Raw genomic sequence first — 15,263 nt, forward strand, 5'->3', positions numbered from 1 at the left:
CTCTGGGTCTTTGTCAGGTGGTGGCACCCTGACACTGGTTAAATCAGCTCACATAACCCTTTGGAGAATGTGTGGGGCTGCTGTGGCATTAACTTGTACAGTAAAAGCTAGTGTCCTGCAGAAATAAAAGATAGTAGGATATCTACTTGTATGTGATTCAGAATCCAAGCGGGTAATTAGTAATAGTTCTGTGTTTGGTACACTGCTGACTGTTTCGCCCTAATTGCAGTTGAAAATATATAATTGAAAATAATAATAATAATAATTATTATTATTATTATTATTATTATTATTTATTTAATTATTTATTATTATTTAATTATATACCTGCTAGATTCACTGCAGGAATCACACCCTGGTCCCACTACTTTCCAGGTTAAATGCATATGCAAGATTCACTGCAGGAATCACACCCTGGTCCCACTACTTTCCAGGTTAAATGCATATGCAAGATTCACTGCAGGAATCACACCCTGGTCCCACTACTTTCCAGGTTAAATGCATATATGATTCCTGCATGTGCCCACGTGAGTCTGCTATTTTACTGCCATAAAATATTGAATACCATGGGGGTGCCATACATTGCCCTTTTGCCTGATAAAATGTATAATAATACAAGATGGTTTTCTCAGTGTAGAATTTTAAGACCTGAATGTTTGCCCTGTGCTGTAATGTAAATAATGCTGGAACAATATGAATGTGGTCTCAAATTACAGATCTGAATTTAAATGGTGCGATGTGAAAGTAGTGGTCTGGATTGTGTGTTTACGGTTGCCACAGGAGCTGACACAGGAGAACGTTGCTATAGTTGTGTTTGTATTCTCCACGGACCAGAAATGTACATTATACATTCACAGCGGTGTTACCACATTCATATTAGTATTTTTCCCACTTTGCAAAGTGAACTCATTAGCTCAGACCTGTTCCTAACAAATTCTAACATTTTGTAGTTGCCCTTATGATTTTGTGAGCACGTGTGCTCAGATTACAAATTACAATTGCCAATTTATAATTGGTAGTCTTTAAACCAGGGCGTTTGGTCACCATATTGTTTCCTTGTTTCAATGAAACATGTGACAACAGCGCCACCACAGATTATATAGTCCCATCCGGAACCCAAAGGGCAGCATTTAACAGTTGGATACAAACTCGAATTCAGTTTCGACTCCACGGTGACACATTTTTAGCTCAGCTTGACAGAGAAGATGAGCGGACGTGTCGGCGACCTCAGCCAAAAGCAGGAGGAAACGCTGACGCAGGTGAGATTGTAGTTTTGCTTTTTTATTCATTTATTTTTTTGTCCAAGTATAAATTTGTCACTGTTCATTTTTTGACTGTTGACAGTTCATGCGTCTTAAAAAATTCGAGTAGGCTAGTCTGTGAAGCTATTTAATTCACATGGAGACTTGCAAAAAGTGGCAAAAAAGCATTATTTTACATAACATAATGTAATGCGATTTTTAAAAACTTATTTTAAAATAGCCTTAATCCACCACCTACGAGTTCTGTACACTGTTGTATAAAGTCAGATAGACATAACAGCATTTTAAAAAGGCATTCGACAAACTTTTAATGACAAGTAGCTAAACATGCATTCGAACAAGCTAGGCGATGAAAGCGGTTCGGTTCTGCGAATGAATGGAGCTTCCAACTTTCTTTGAGCAGTGAATCGTTGCGATAATTTGTGAAATTTTACACTATTCTTAAAACGCATGGAGCAAACATAAAAAGGACGACGAGCTATTATAAATATTAAAAGTATAGAAGATCTCAAAGGATTAAAAAAAACCTTTTGGAGACAAGGTAAAAAGAGAACTCAAGAGAGAATAGGCGTCCTCCTAAGGGATATTTGAAAGCATGTCACGTGTTTGCAGTGAGGTTCTAATTAGTATTGGTATCATTGTGAACCTCTAAAATCATTAAAGCATACCAGACCATGTCACGTCCTGTTTCTGCATGTATTTGTGTATACAGTATTATAAATACTGTAGCATGTCACCGTTTGTGTACGCGATCTAGCTATAAATGCTTACCAATGCATTTCTGCCATGCATTTCATGTCTCACTGTCTCTGATGTTGTTTTCTCTTTCCAGTTTCGAGAGAGAATAGAAGACATTCTCCCCCAGCTCCCCTCGCAACATGACCATTTTCTGCTTCGCTGGCTTAGAGGTGAGGAATTTTATGTATTTATAAGCAAGTCATTGATGTAAGTTCATAAATAGTAATTAAACAATTTTGCTTATTTAAAACCGTTTCCCCATCCAATTTACATTTGTATGCTATCGTTTTTTAAACATTGTTTCACATTCACACAGTTACATCGCAGGCATTCCCAAGGAAAACGATTGCTTCATTTCTGTAGTGTCCTTCCAAAGTCGCTTTTTGTGTGTATATGTGCTTCGGGCAAGTTACAGTGTACATTTTCTCCATCGTTAACATGTCAGGGGTATGAGCAGAACCATGGTTCCCAGGTTGTTTACTTTGTTCTACGGTTTCAGACATATCGCATGGATATGCTGTATTCATATAACCGACATATATTATTTTCAATCCACGCTAAGTCATGTAAACATGATCTAAAATACATCTACGCATACCCCTCCTCCTCTTTCATTTTGGCCATTGCAAGAAGTCCTGGAGGGCGCCAGGTCATGTCAGTTCGCTCACTGGTTTCCCTCCCTCTATAGCAGCCGTTGCCAGTTTGATTTGCCGGCATATTTTGTAGTTTTTTCTCAGTATACTGTGAACCTTTGGGGTAAACAATCAGTGTACAATGTGTACCTTTACTGGTTGCAAAGAGGGGAAAGGATAGCTGGAGCGTTTGCTAACTATCACGTGATGCAGTGTGTGCGTGTGTGTGTGCGCGCGCGTGCGTATGTTTGCGCAGCTGTTTTTTAATTATTATTATTATTATTATTTATTTTTTTAAATGAACTCCTGAGCAGCTCTGGCCTCTGCCATTTTGTTGGCAATCACAATCACAGAATCATAAACCAATCAAAGGGGTTCTCCAGTATAATCGGTGTAATCTCTGGAGTGATCCCATTAACCCTCCAGTAACAGGCATCGCTTTGCCCATCAGCTGCAGGAGTATCTGCAATTCGAACACTGTCCAATGGGCTTTCAGCATCTCATAGTGATAAGCAGCATTGCAGCTGGGCATTTCCAACCTTTTTTTGCTCTTATTGTTTTATGCTTGGCATTTTTCCCAGTGCAGCTTTTAACAGTCACTGATTTGATTTTCAGTCAAATGTTGATTCTGTTTTTTGTTATTAGAATGAAAAAGAGTTTAGTATTGCTCCATTAGGACATCATTGTTATAACAAGAAACTGGTCAACAACGAATTGCAGCTAATATTGTACTTTCTTCTTTTCTAATATCCAGTGTGTTTATTACTGGATGAGCACTAAATGATATTATTAAAACAGCCTTTTTTCTGAGCATCCATGAACTCCATCTTTATTTGATGTGTAGAGACCCCTTATTGACCATTAGGCTTTTTGCAGGTATGGAAGATGCACACAAGGCTGTGGGAGAGATGTGTATCCTGGGACAATAATGACATTTTGTATGGTTTTTGAGATGGTTAACCCGCTGGTATCTACTCAAACAACAAATTGTGTTTCAAGGCCAAACTTGAATCTGTAGTTGTGAATTTGCAATATCACATTCAGGAAGTCATAAATATGTTTGGATGCTAGCTATCGATACTGGTATGGGTATTCAGTAATAGTTATATTTATGGAATACAGCTATTTTTGTATTAATGATAAAATAATGTAGTATAAATTAATTCATTTTATATATTATATAACTGGTATGTTACTGAATATGAAGAAATGTGGATGCGCAAAAGTTCCAATTCATTTCTGTTTTCTGAAAAGCTGCATATCTGCTTCAGAGAACCATGCATATCGTTTTATGTGGGAAAATAATTATTGTTATATAAATTCAATGGAAAACTGAGATGTAGACTTCTCACAATTAATTTGTAAGTGGCAAAATGCTCATACAAAATCGAGCCATCAAACTAATAAAGGATGAATAACATAAATAAAAAATTTCAAATGTTTTAAAAAAACTAGTAAAATAGTAATGCACAGTTTAGCTATCTTTGTAGTTAGGTTGAGGTATGTAACACCTGGCTTGGGTCCATGAAAGCAATAGGAGAGAACATGGACTTTGCACTATCGGGGAGGTTGAGGCATTTGGAGGTCATCAACCCGAGCTTTCATTCTGATACGCTTGTTGAAAGCAAACAGAGGGCTGAGGGACCACTGTTAGACTGGCCAAAACATTCATCTGGGCCTTACTGACATCCGTCCTTGACTGGAGGCTACATGTTTGTTTACTTTGTCTAACACTCCAGATGTATTTTAAAACCTTAAAAAATATATTCTTTATATGTTTGATATGTCTTTTCCACCAAAAATGTTCAGTAAACTACTGAAAATGACTTAGTAGCATTACCCATTTTCCCTCATTGGCAACACCAGAATCAATGAATATACAAATTGGCAATGCTTGCTGCTGTGGTCCCGGGATATATAGTAGGCAGGGAATCCATCCATCCATCCATCCATTATCTATACCCACTTTTTCCTGGTCAGGGTCGTGGGGGGTGCTGGAGCCTATCCCATCATGCATTGGGCGAGAGGAGTACACCCTGGACATGTTGCCAGTCTTTCACAGGGCACACACACCATTCACTCACACACTTGTACCTATGGGCAGTTGGAGTCTAGGCAGGGCATTTGGTTTCAGAATGAATTTCTTCACAAAATCAACTTCTGCATGACGTTCTGAAAACAGTCATCTGTAAAATGTGTGCTACAAACATGAATTCTCTCTATGCTGTCAGGTGCATCCACACAATTTTATAAACAAATTCCACCCATTTTTGTTTTAGAATAGGCTCCTTTGGTAAGGAGTGGAACAAAGTTCCTACCTCATGATTGCATCCTAAAACTGTAGTCTGCCATGTTCACCACAGCAACTGTCATAGCAATGCCGCTAACTCAGTTTTCTGTGCACAAAGGTTTCAGTTTACCGCATCACTCTCCTGTAATTTGCATTTCTTTGGATAATGGATGATGATAGGATTGACATATTTGTGACATCACAAATTTTGCTTGTACATACACATTTCTGACTCAGATTTCCAGGAAGTACAGAGAAGCTCTGTATCTACAGTAGAAGAATGGGAAAATGGAGCTCTGGTGACGAGTTTTGCACAAAAATTAATCTGTATAGTGAAATTCATGCTTCCAGAGTTAACCAGAAAAAAAAAGTTTTTGAGTGTAGGGGGTCTTTAAAATTTTTTAAAGGGAATACTGAAGATGCTAGTCACAAAATATCACAGCAGCAGTGGATCATTGGATTGCAGAGGACCTGTGTGGTCAAAATGTTGCCCTTGTGATTGCTCAGTACAACACCATGTTGGGAAGCAACTGTTGCCGTGGTAACTACCCCCCCCCCCCCCCCCCCCATTGCCTTATTTTGTTTTCACCTCTATACAGTAATTATTTTGGATGTGAATACACTGCTCTTTGTTCAAGGTCACTCTGTCTCACCCCATGGTGAAACCACCCCTTCTCCAGCCCCCCTGACTCCTAACCAAAAAAACTCACTCATAATGTGTTTTTTCTTATCTCAGTGTGGTCAACACCCCACAGGAATCACAAGTATCCCCTTAAAATCTTGTGAATGTATACAAAACAATTCACATTATTTACCCATTTGTTTTTAAAATAAATTGTCTATTTGTTGTTGCATGATGGGTGGGTGTCAGGTGAAGACCAGCCAGCTCGTAGGCCTTTGTTGTGGGTACAAACAGGGATAACCGGTTCTCATAGCTAGCGACCTTAAGTGTCAGTAGATCTGTGTAATTAAAAGGGGGAGCTTTGTGGTGTCATATGTCTGTTCTATTTCCCAAACTAAAAGGTGGGCTTTAATTGTGGCAATAGAGCCAATTGATGTCCAGCTACTTCTTTTCCTTCTCCTCCTTAAACTCGACACCTTCAGGTCTGTGACAGCCAATCAGCAGTCCTGTAATCACCTTACCTGAGATTTTTTTATGCTGTTTGCCAGACTATTTCAGATGAGAAACTGCTTTTAAAATTGAATTGTAACTTGTGTGGTGGAGACAGTTTCACCCAGCTTTTAAGCAGAACTGTTTGTGCTGGTACAATGTTTTTTTTTCCTGGCATACTGACAGGATTTGAATGGAGAACCGTTAGCTGTTTGAAATGCAAACAAAGGCCAAATTTGTCTCTCTTAATAATAATAATAATACATTTTATTTATAAAGCACTTTTCAAGCAGTTGGGTGCACTCTGGTTGGTCTGTATCTATCACTATGTTTGTTCATTTTTTTTGTTCCTCTCTTCTTTCATGCCTTCAATCATTTTCTTCTGAACTTTTATGTCATAATCATTATTTTGATGATGGCAGCCCACTTCAGACCATGACAGGACAGGGACAGGACTGTTTCAAACAGCTGGCTGTTCCTCTGTAGTCAAGACAAAATTAGGCAGAACACTGGTGGAAAAATAATTTCTTAATTAATGGATCTGTATATTTGGAAAAGGTCCACTTTATTTGCATATTGAGGTGAAAAAGGTTAAACATAGTAGAAATCAACAGTTCCTGAGGTCTACATTATAGAAATCCAACCACTCTGCCAGTTTCAGATTTTTATGAGTTGCAATTTGATGAAAAGTTGCGTTTATATGTGCTCTTCCCAAAATACTTTGTTTTCTGTATGTTTATGTTAATTCCCCATCTTTTTAAAAACCAGAGCGGATTCTTTGGATGTTTTCTGATTTGTAAACAATACTACCAATATCCTTTAAAGAACCAAGTCATTGTTGATTCTTAGTTTTTTACTATCTTATTTTTAGCAATAGATCTTCTCTCTGCATTAAAGTTCACTGTTATTAACCTGTCACAGGCCTTAATTGCAGATATATTGTGGATAGCTGCAGTGATTAGCAGTGTGCTTCTAAATAACCGGCACACTTGTGGTTTTGTATCAAGGTTGCAAACAGAATATACGGACATCATTTAAACTGATGAAGGCAGCGAGTAGACGGATTCAATCTTGTAGCCTCATCCTTACAGATTATGGATCTTTTGTAAATATACTCACTGGGATCTATTTTTTTCAGCCAGAAGTTTCAATGTACAGAAAGCAGAGACAATGCTTCGGAAGGTAAGGTATTCTCTGTTTCTTCCTTTCCTATCATAAGTCGTCCTGAAGCCTGCTTGATTTTAGGGTTTATAGTGCAGGGGCAAGTTATTGCTTAAATTTAAGTCAAACTTTAACTGACGATTGACTTGTGTGCAAATCAAGGTAGCAAGTAATTTGAAGGTAAATATAGCTTGCTCTCAACACGTAGGTTGTGGTACCTAGTTATGTAATTGCCCTTGAAGAAAGCATGCTTTTGTTTTATGATTGTATATCCTTGTTTATTTGGTTTTAAGTAGACCCCACTCCCCATTACATTAATTGGTGCTAATTTCCTGGCAAATATCTAGCCTTCTTCACATTTGTTCATTTTAGCCTCACATAATTTTGTGTGCTTTCAAAAGAACACCGAGATCAGCAACGCTGCGCCATAAATTTGAAAGGACTGTTTTTGTTATATGCCAGAGCAGCGGAGAATCACGTTTCATACTAAGAGCTGCTGGCAGTGAGGTGTAGCATACGCCAGCCCCAATTATAATGGAGTCATGCTACACATATTGTACCCTTGTGGGAATTTCAATTGTTTTAATCTTGTAACATCTATGGGTTGTTAATAATAAATGGTTGTGTTTAATGCTGCTGGTGATGGTGGTGTGAGTCCTAGGTTCATTCATTAGATACCATTTCTTTGCCTTCAAGTGTGTTTAGGACACAATCAGATGTTGAGGGTCATGATCATAGCAGCAAACAGGTTTTTATGTTTTGTATGATTGAGAGAGGTGGTGCCACAAAGGCACCATCATAGAGAGAGCTTTGTAGAAGCCAGAACAAGGCCTGTTCAGTCAGAAGTAACACTATGATTCTTTTCTTAATTGATTATTTGTTTTCTAGGTTGAGATTCAGGCCTCTTCTAAATACCAGTCACATGTCATTGGTTTTGTGTGTGTGTGTGTGTGTGTGTGTGTGTGTGTGTGTGTGTGTGTGTGTGAAAGCCAAAGGAGGATAATACGTTTAGGTTTCACTGTCCCCTTCATGACTGACAAGTTAATTGCTGTATGACAATGTATGACTAAAGAGCCCAATTGTATTTCCTTGACTATCCTGTTTTCACAACATGAGGTTAAAATCCAAGTCTCATTCAGGGGCAGTAATGACTGAAACTGAATCGGACATCCAGTGTCATTCTTTACATTGGATTAAAATTATGTAAGGACCTAAAACTGAATATTCCACTCCAGAATTAGACCTGCTGGTTTTACCAGTGATTTTCCTTAAATCTGCAGAGTAGAATGTAGAAACCTACACTCTCAGAAATAAAGAGTGTAAAGGAAAAATCATAGAATGCAGAATTTTCACCACTGTGTTTCCTGTGATTGGCTCAGTGAAAGAATGCTATTGAACGGTGGAGGCCACAACTCACTTTATAAACTACCCACCTGTTATAAAAAAGTAGCTTAAAATGTGTTCAGATTTAGACAATAATTCCAATGTTTTTTGATGCAGACCTATGTCAAAGCAACTGTACCCAGTGCCGTGCATGTGGGATGTGAATCATTTAATTTGTTTGTTGTAAAAGTACAATATGTACCAAGTTATTCTTTCCCATGTCCAACTCAGGGCCCCCCTCAACTGCTCTCACAGCCCATGTTGGATTCCAAGCTCTAGTTCAGAATATAGAATTAAGCATGTGCACAGTGATCTCACCATTTCTCATACAGTGATATTAGATTTGGTTTGTAATGCTTTCAGCCTCCTGGTCAAAGAAGCAGTATTCATCCTAATATAGTATCTAACAGTCTGTTTGTTTTATCCTCAGCATGTGGAATTCAGAAGGCACATGAAAGTAGACACAATAACCACTGACTGGCAGCAACCAGAGGTACAGTCTTAATAAACTCCTCATTTACCCCTGTCAGCTTTCCCTGCATTAGAAAGGGACGGGCAGTCCCATGGGTAATATTATATTACATCAGCGTCTGCTGGTGCCTTGCTCCAATCTGATTGGTGTGTGTTGCGTCTGTTGTGTGTCCAGGTGATCACCCGGTACCTGGCTGGTGGCATGTGTGGCTATGACCGGGAGGGGAGCCCCATTTGGTACGATGTGATTGGCCCACTGGACCCCAAGGGCCTCCTCCTGTCTGCCAGCAAGCAAGACTTCCTCAAGCGCAAGATCCGCGACACTGAGATGATGCAGAGGGAGTGTCGGCTGCAGTCACAGAAGGTACAGTACTCCCCGATTTTTATTCCTGGGTATACTGCTGCCCTTGAACCTTTGAGCAAGGTACTTAACCTGAATTGCTTCATTAAATATCCAGCTGTAGAAACTGATTATATGTAGTGAATATAAGATGTGCAAGTTGCTCTGGGTAAGATCATCTGCTAAATTTCTATACAGGGCTAATTTATAAATGGTACTGTAGAAGGCACAATATGCTATAATAATAGACACAATGCTCCATTATACGAGATATTTAATGCTCTTATACATCATATAATACACCCATATAAACCATACAGTATGCTCTTATATAGCATTTAGTACACTTTTATATATGATACAGTGATCTCTTCTAGATGGTATAGAACACTCTAATAGATGCTATGGTATGCTTTCATAGAGGGTGCTCTTGCTGTATTCAGTTCATCAGTACATAATGTGTTCTGTGGCCAAAGTCCAGAAATGGCAGTGTTTTTCACTCAATATGCAGCCTTATGATCATTTTTCGTTGAGATGGTGAGTGTTACAAAGGGGACGGGAGGGCACAGAAGCTGTTTGGAATCTAACCCCTTCAGTGAAATGTCACCCTGGCTTGGAACACATTCCAGCACCTTGGATTCTCACATTCATGCGTCCTGAACCCCAGTGGCCCTGTGCTGTTTTACTCCTCATCTTGCCACTGCAAGTAGAATGGAAATTGGCCCCCATGTGCTTTATTTTTCTCCTTTCAAATCACCACACAGCTACACATGGGTCACTTCAACCTCCTATCTTAGTGACATTTTGTGCAGTGCAGAATTGTGGTGAGTTTTAGCCATACTGTGAGTTTTAGTCCAATGCTAACATAGTGTGGCCTTTAGCAAAATAGTAACATGCTATGAGTTTTAGCATAGTGCTAGCATTGCATGGGCGTTAGCAAAAGGCTAACATGCGGTCCCATTACTGGCCTCCAGCTGGGAAAGGTTGTGGAGTCCATCACCCTGATCTATGACTGCGAGGGGCTGGGACTGAAACACCTGTGGAAACCTGCCATCGATGCGTATGGAGAAGTAAGGAGCAAGTGACACTCTCACCCTCACCCATAAAGAGATAATAACACACAAACTGTACTCTGCACACAAAGTGATGTGGTGATGTTAATGATTGTTACCATCTAGCCAGAGTCCGTATCACAGCCTTCAATATTATTTAAATAATGGAAGAATTCTTCAGCTCTCGTGCAGAAGCTCTCTAAGCTCCCACCTCTGCGGGGGCAAATGCCACCCTTCTCGCATCATTAGCCGAAGCTGTGTGCTTTGGAAGATTGTACATAAGCAACACTAGGTCTCTGTGTAGTGCAGGAGTCTATCCCTTCAGTGTCTGTGCTGTTGCAGATCCTCACCATGTATGAGGAGAACTACCCCGAGGGCTTAAAGAGGCTGTTTCTCATCAAAGGTGAGTGTGTCCTGTTCATCGTCTGTTAGGCGCATGTATCTGGCTGCTTTTAGACCGTCGCGATTATCGGATATAGAACTGACCTGAACTGCTTATGAAACACAATTTTTCCAACAGTTTCCACATGCTTTGCATTTAGGTGTGCAATGTTCTGAACAAACAACGTTACATACATGCGACTTGTGTGTTGACAGTCAGACAAAGAAAACTGTGTAACTTACTCCAGTATGATGCAGTGGTGCTGCAGGTTTGGAGCCCTGCCTTCAGTGAGGACACTGCAAATTTCAACACTGCGAGTTTATATGAGTCCAGTGGGAGCACATTAAAGTACTCTGTATTAGAGTTTAAAGTACTCTGTGAGAGTTTATGGAAGGAGCTTTTACTGGCCCTTAACTCCCTCCCTTGGCTGAGTGTACACGTATATACTTAGGGTACATGTTTAGCTCAGATTTCACATGATGTGTAGTATAATTTCCTGTTATCCTTGTGAGGTACAAATGCACTCAATGTAATCAAGATCATTTGAGGCAGCATTGAGGCAGCATCCTTACCAAAATGTACAATGCTACATTTCTAATGTAGACTCCTTCACCAGAGCTTCTGTCTTAAAAAACCTCCTAGTTGTAACAGTGGTTGTAATTAATGACTGGTGCTTGTCTCTTTATGAAAGACAGTAGACTGTAGACTCTGCCTGCAGTTCATAAACTCAAATCTCCCTGTAACCTCACCCACCCTCTGCAGCCCCAAAGCTCTTCCCTGTGGCATACAACCTGATTAAGAACTTCCTGTGTGAGGACACGCGCCGCAAGATCATTGTCCTGGGAGGTAAGAGCCACACACCAAAATGCACAGCTCTGCCTGCCGTGTAGGAGGAAGTAAAACAAGTAAATGGACCCATCCCTGTTGTGTGCTAGTTGGTCTCTCTCACTGTGTGCTCTTCTCAATGTCTGTCCACCTCCCTACAGCCAACTGGCAGGAGGTGCTGCGGAAGTACATAGACCCAGAGCAGCTGCCCGTTGCCTATGGGGGTACGCTGACCGACCCAGACGGGGACCCCCGATGTAAGACCTGGGTGAGCGATTAGGAAGGAGTGGTGTGGGCAGACCGAGGGATTAAAGAGCGACGCCGTTCACTGTCCCAGGGCAACCCCTAGAATGATGCTACTGCGCTTGATTAAAAAAAGAGGTCTCTTGGTCTCTGTAATGCATGTTCCTGGATCCCGGGGTGTTATATTTTATTTTTTAAAAGGATACCTTCAAATGGAAGCATTTCAACAAAGTAGTGGCTTTGCGATTCGAATGTCGGGGTCGCGATGTGGGGTTGCGATTCAAGTGAAACCGCTTGTTTCTTTCTGGTTTTGGTGGCACTGGTCCCTGATCATGGATTAGCAGCCCTTCAGAAGATCAGCATTGGTGAGGAGATCAGAAAGCAAGGAGCTTTTTTTTAAAAAAAGAGCATTTTTCTGGTTGCATGGCTCCGATTTTATGAGTTCATGTTGTTGTGAATACAGTGGCTTAGTGCACTGGTCCATAGACCATTTGGCACACTGCCAGATTTTTTGGTTCTTAAAAATGATGTGATCCAATCAAATGCCATGGTTATTTTTGCTAGAACAACTGCAGGAAGCACATCTTACCCTAAGGAACATCCACTTTGGGATTTTTATCCAAAACCCCTGAAAACTAGGTCCCAGTGCATGGTAGGTAATTCACCACATCGTGTGCCACTGGATCACATCGTTAAGTGTTATGTTTGTTTCAAAGTTCTTTTTAATTAATTGTTTTAAGCGTTGGTCTCAGTGCACGTGTGTTGAGATGGATCAATACATTCTGTTATTTTCTATTACTATTATTGTTCCCTTCCCGAAGAGGAAGCCACAGTTAGCCATAACCGTGGGATTCCGATAGTGACCTCAAGAAGAAAAAAAAGAACCTTTGTCAGCACTGTTCCGCTGACTTCACCCGCATGTGGGAGCTGGGAATGTCCGTGTGCACAGGCAGGCTTTGTTCCCCTGCGTCCTGGTGGCGGTGGAGAATCGAGTGCTTCAGCACACTCCACTGACCCGCGTTTAGAGCCAGAGTCCTGTCAGCTGAAAACATGCATCAATGCTCAGGAATGACTCAGCTGCTCCAGGAGTACTCTTATACATTACAAAGAGGCTGGATGTTCCTAAATACCTAGCCAATAGCACTATTGCAGGGCTGAATCAGAATGCTTATACAGACTGACAGAAAGGACTGAGATTCCATGTCTCCAGTATTATTGTGAGTTTCCATTTCCAGATAAACTACGGGGGCGAGGTGCCAAAGTCGCACTACGTGCAGGACTCTGTCAAAGTGCAGTATGAGCAGAGCGTCACCATCGGCCGAGGCTCCTCCCACCAGCTGGAGTATGAGATCCTGTTCCCAGGCTGTGTGCTGCGGTGAGTGGAATTCTGGGTGATCTTGAGTCAGGAATACACCAAGCTGAGAGACGCTTGATAGTCGGCCGACAACAAGGGTGGGTCTCAACGACACTGGTCAGGAGTGATCTGTCCCAACACTCTGACAAAGTGGTCACACCGAAGTGGAGACAAGGGAATGTGTCCCTAGTCATTGTCTTCACTCTTGCCCTTGGCCAGTGGAGCCACATCATGACGATGTGGTTCACTGGGACCATTCCAAATGGACCAAGCAGCTTACAGTGTCTCTTCACTTCCACTTTTGGATGGATGGATGGATGAGTGAATGAATGAGTGAATTAATTGATTAATTAATTAATTAATTGATTGATGATTAATTAATTAGCTAAAACATTGAAACAGAAAAATATAAAGTATACCTTACATAGTGCAGAAACTACTGTATGGAGTTTATTGGAGTAATTTTAAGGTTAAGCTACCTATGGTTAGAAGAAGGTGAGGTGGTTACAGGGGGACTGTTTCTCTTCCTTTTCTCACAATCCCCTTCTCCCCAGGTGGCAGTTCGCGAGCGAGGGGGCAGATATTGGCTTTGGGGTGTTCATGAAGACCAGGATCGGCAGCAGGCAGAAGGCAGGGGAGATGCAGGAGGTGGTGCCCAGTCAGCGCTACAATGCCCACCTGGTGCCTGAAGACGGCTCCCTCACCTGTGCTGACGCAGGCGTCTGTGAGTATAGGGCCTGGGACTGAGGGGGGCGCCAGGCGTTCCTGTGACTAACACCACGGTCTGATTCCTATTTTAACTAACTATGGATCCATATTATTTGTTACGTAACACTTTTGCTTAGCGGTCATCTTTATCTACAATGTCACACATTACTTATGTGGCAGCTGCTTCCATTTATGAAGCTGGATATTTTATGGAAGTGATTCAGGCGAAGTACATTTCTTGATGTAACCTCTTCTGGTTCAAGTTTGGTTCTTTGCACACGGCACTATACTGCCACATTCCCCAGTTCCAGGCAACAGACTGTCAGTTCTGCATCCTGTGAACAGAAAGGCCTCCTAGTGGCTTTACTCAGCACATTCCTTTACTTGAGGAATAATCAGAATTATTTTTTCCTTCCCAGATGTATTGCGATTTGACAACACCTACAGTGTCCTGCATTCCAAGAGGATCAGTTTCACAGTGGAGGTTCTGCTGTCTGACAGCCAATTGCAGTCTGAGAGGAACAGGGATTGATAGGCTGGGTCAGATATGGAATTCTGCTCAGATGACCAATAGCATCATAGATATGACAAAGAACACTGACTCTCTTCTTCTGTTTCACAAAGGTGGCTTATGTACTGTAGCTACACAACAGCTTCCAACAAAGACTTAATGCTGAAAGTCATAATCTTTCATCATAACTCAATAACAAGATAATAATGTTTATTTCCATAATACTTTAATCTGATGAACAGTCGATCAACATCCATAATAACACATTATAACCCTTTCATGTTACATCTTAAAGGAATTACCAGTATTTTTTACATTGATATGATATGAAGAAGAAATACTTTTCTCTTAATTGCAAGTCTAATCTATCCTTACAGTATGTTTCTTTTGTCAGTATAGAGATTGTTGTAATATTTTCCTCACCAAACATCAGTTTGAATTAATTCTTATGAAGTCCAACTGAAGTGACAAACAACTCATCTGTGAAGCTTCTGTAAATTACATCATGTTTTTAGAAATTCAAACAAGTTCTCAGCTGCTAGTCAACTATGTAGGCCTACCTCTTAAAGAATGTAAAAGTTAATTTGTTATTTATTTGTAATTATTACATCAGGATGATTTACATCAACAATTTGTTAAACTAATTTAACAATGTGAATGAAATGTCTGTGTGTAGCAGTAAACTTTTTTTTTTTAAGTTTTAATCATTTTCAATAAACTGCTCTCATGAAATGACTGTAGTCCATAAAATAAAAGGTTGGCAATACCATAAAAAGATTGGTTGCCATGCAATAATGCTA

At 40.5% G+C, this 15,263-nt stretch overlaps 1 protein-coding gene across 1 annotated transcript; it reads left to right on the plus strand.

Annotated features, from left to right (window-relative positions):
• The first annotated feature begins 1,103 nt into the window (after positions 1-1,103).
• sec14l7 (SEC14-like lipid binding 7) lies at positions 1,104-15,263 on the plus strand. The gene is made up of 12 exons (XM_035392180.1): positions 1,104-1,259; positions 2,095-2,170; positions 7,172-7,215; positions 9,008-9,070; positions 9,224-9,412; positions 10,363-10,458; positions 10,783-10,843; positions 11,585-11,668; positions 11,809-11,915; positions 13,126-13,265; positions 13,799-13,968; positions 14,372-15,263. The coding sequence occupies exons 1-12, from the start codon at positions 1,206-1,208 to the stop codon at positions 14,482-14,484; spliced, it is 1,197 nt and encodes a 398-aa protein (XP_035248071.1). The 5' UTR covers positions 1,104-1,205; the 3' UTR covers positions 14,485-15,263.

The sequence above is a fragment of the Anguilla anguilla genome, chromosome 14, assembly GCF_013347855.1.
Source record: "Anguilla anguilla isolate fAngAng1 chromosome 14, fAngAng1.pri, whole genome shotgun sequence".
Lineage (NCBI taxonomy): Eukaryota > Metazoa > Chordata > Actinopteri > Anguilliformes > Anguillidae > Anguilla > Anguilla anguilla.

Bases quoted from the DNA above. Each gene is read 5' to 3' on its own strand.
- sec14l7 (XM_035392180.1), top strand. From the start codon at position 1,206: ATGAGCGGACGTGTCGGCGACCTCAGCCAAAAGCAGGAGGAAACGCTG. The intron at 11,669-11,808 runs GTAAGAGCCACA...ACCTCCCTACAG, and splicing joins CAAGATCATTGTCCTGGGAG to CCAACTGGCAGGAGGTGCTG. The intron at 13,266-13,798 runs GTGAGTGGAATT...CCTTCTCCCCAG, and splicing joins TTCCCAGGCTGTGTGCTGCG to GTGGCAGTTCGCGAGCGAGG.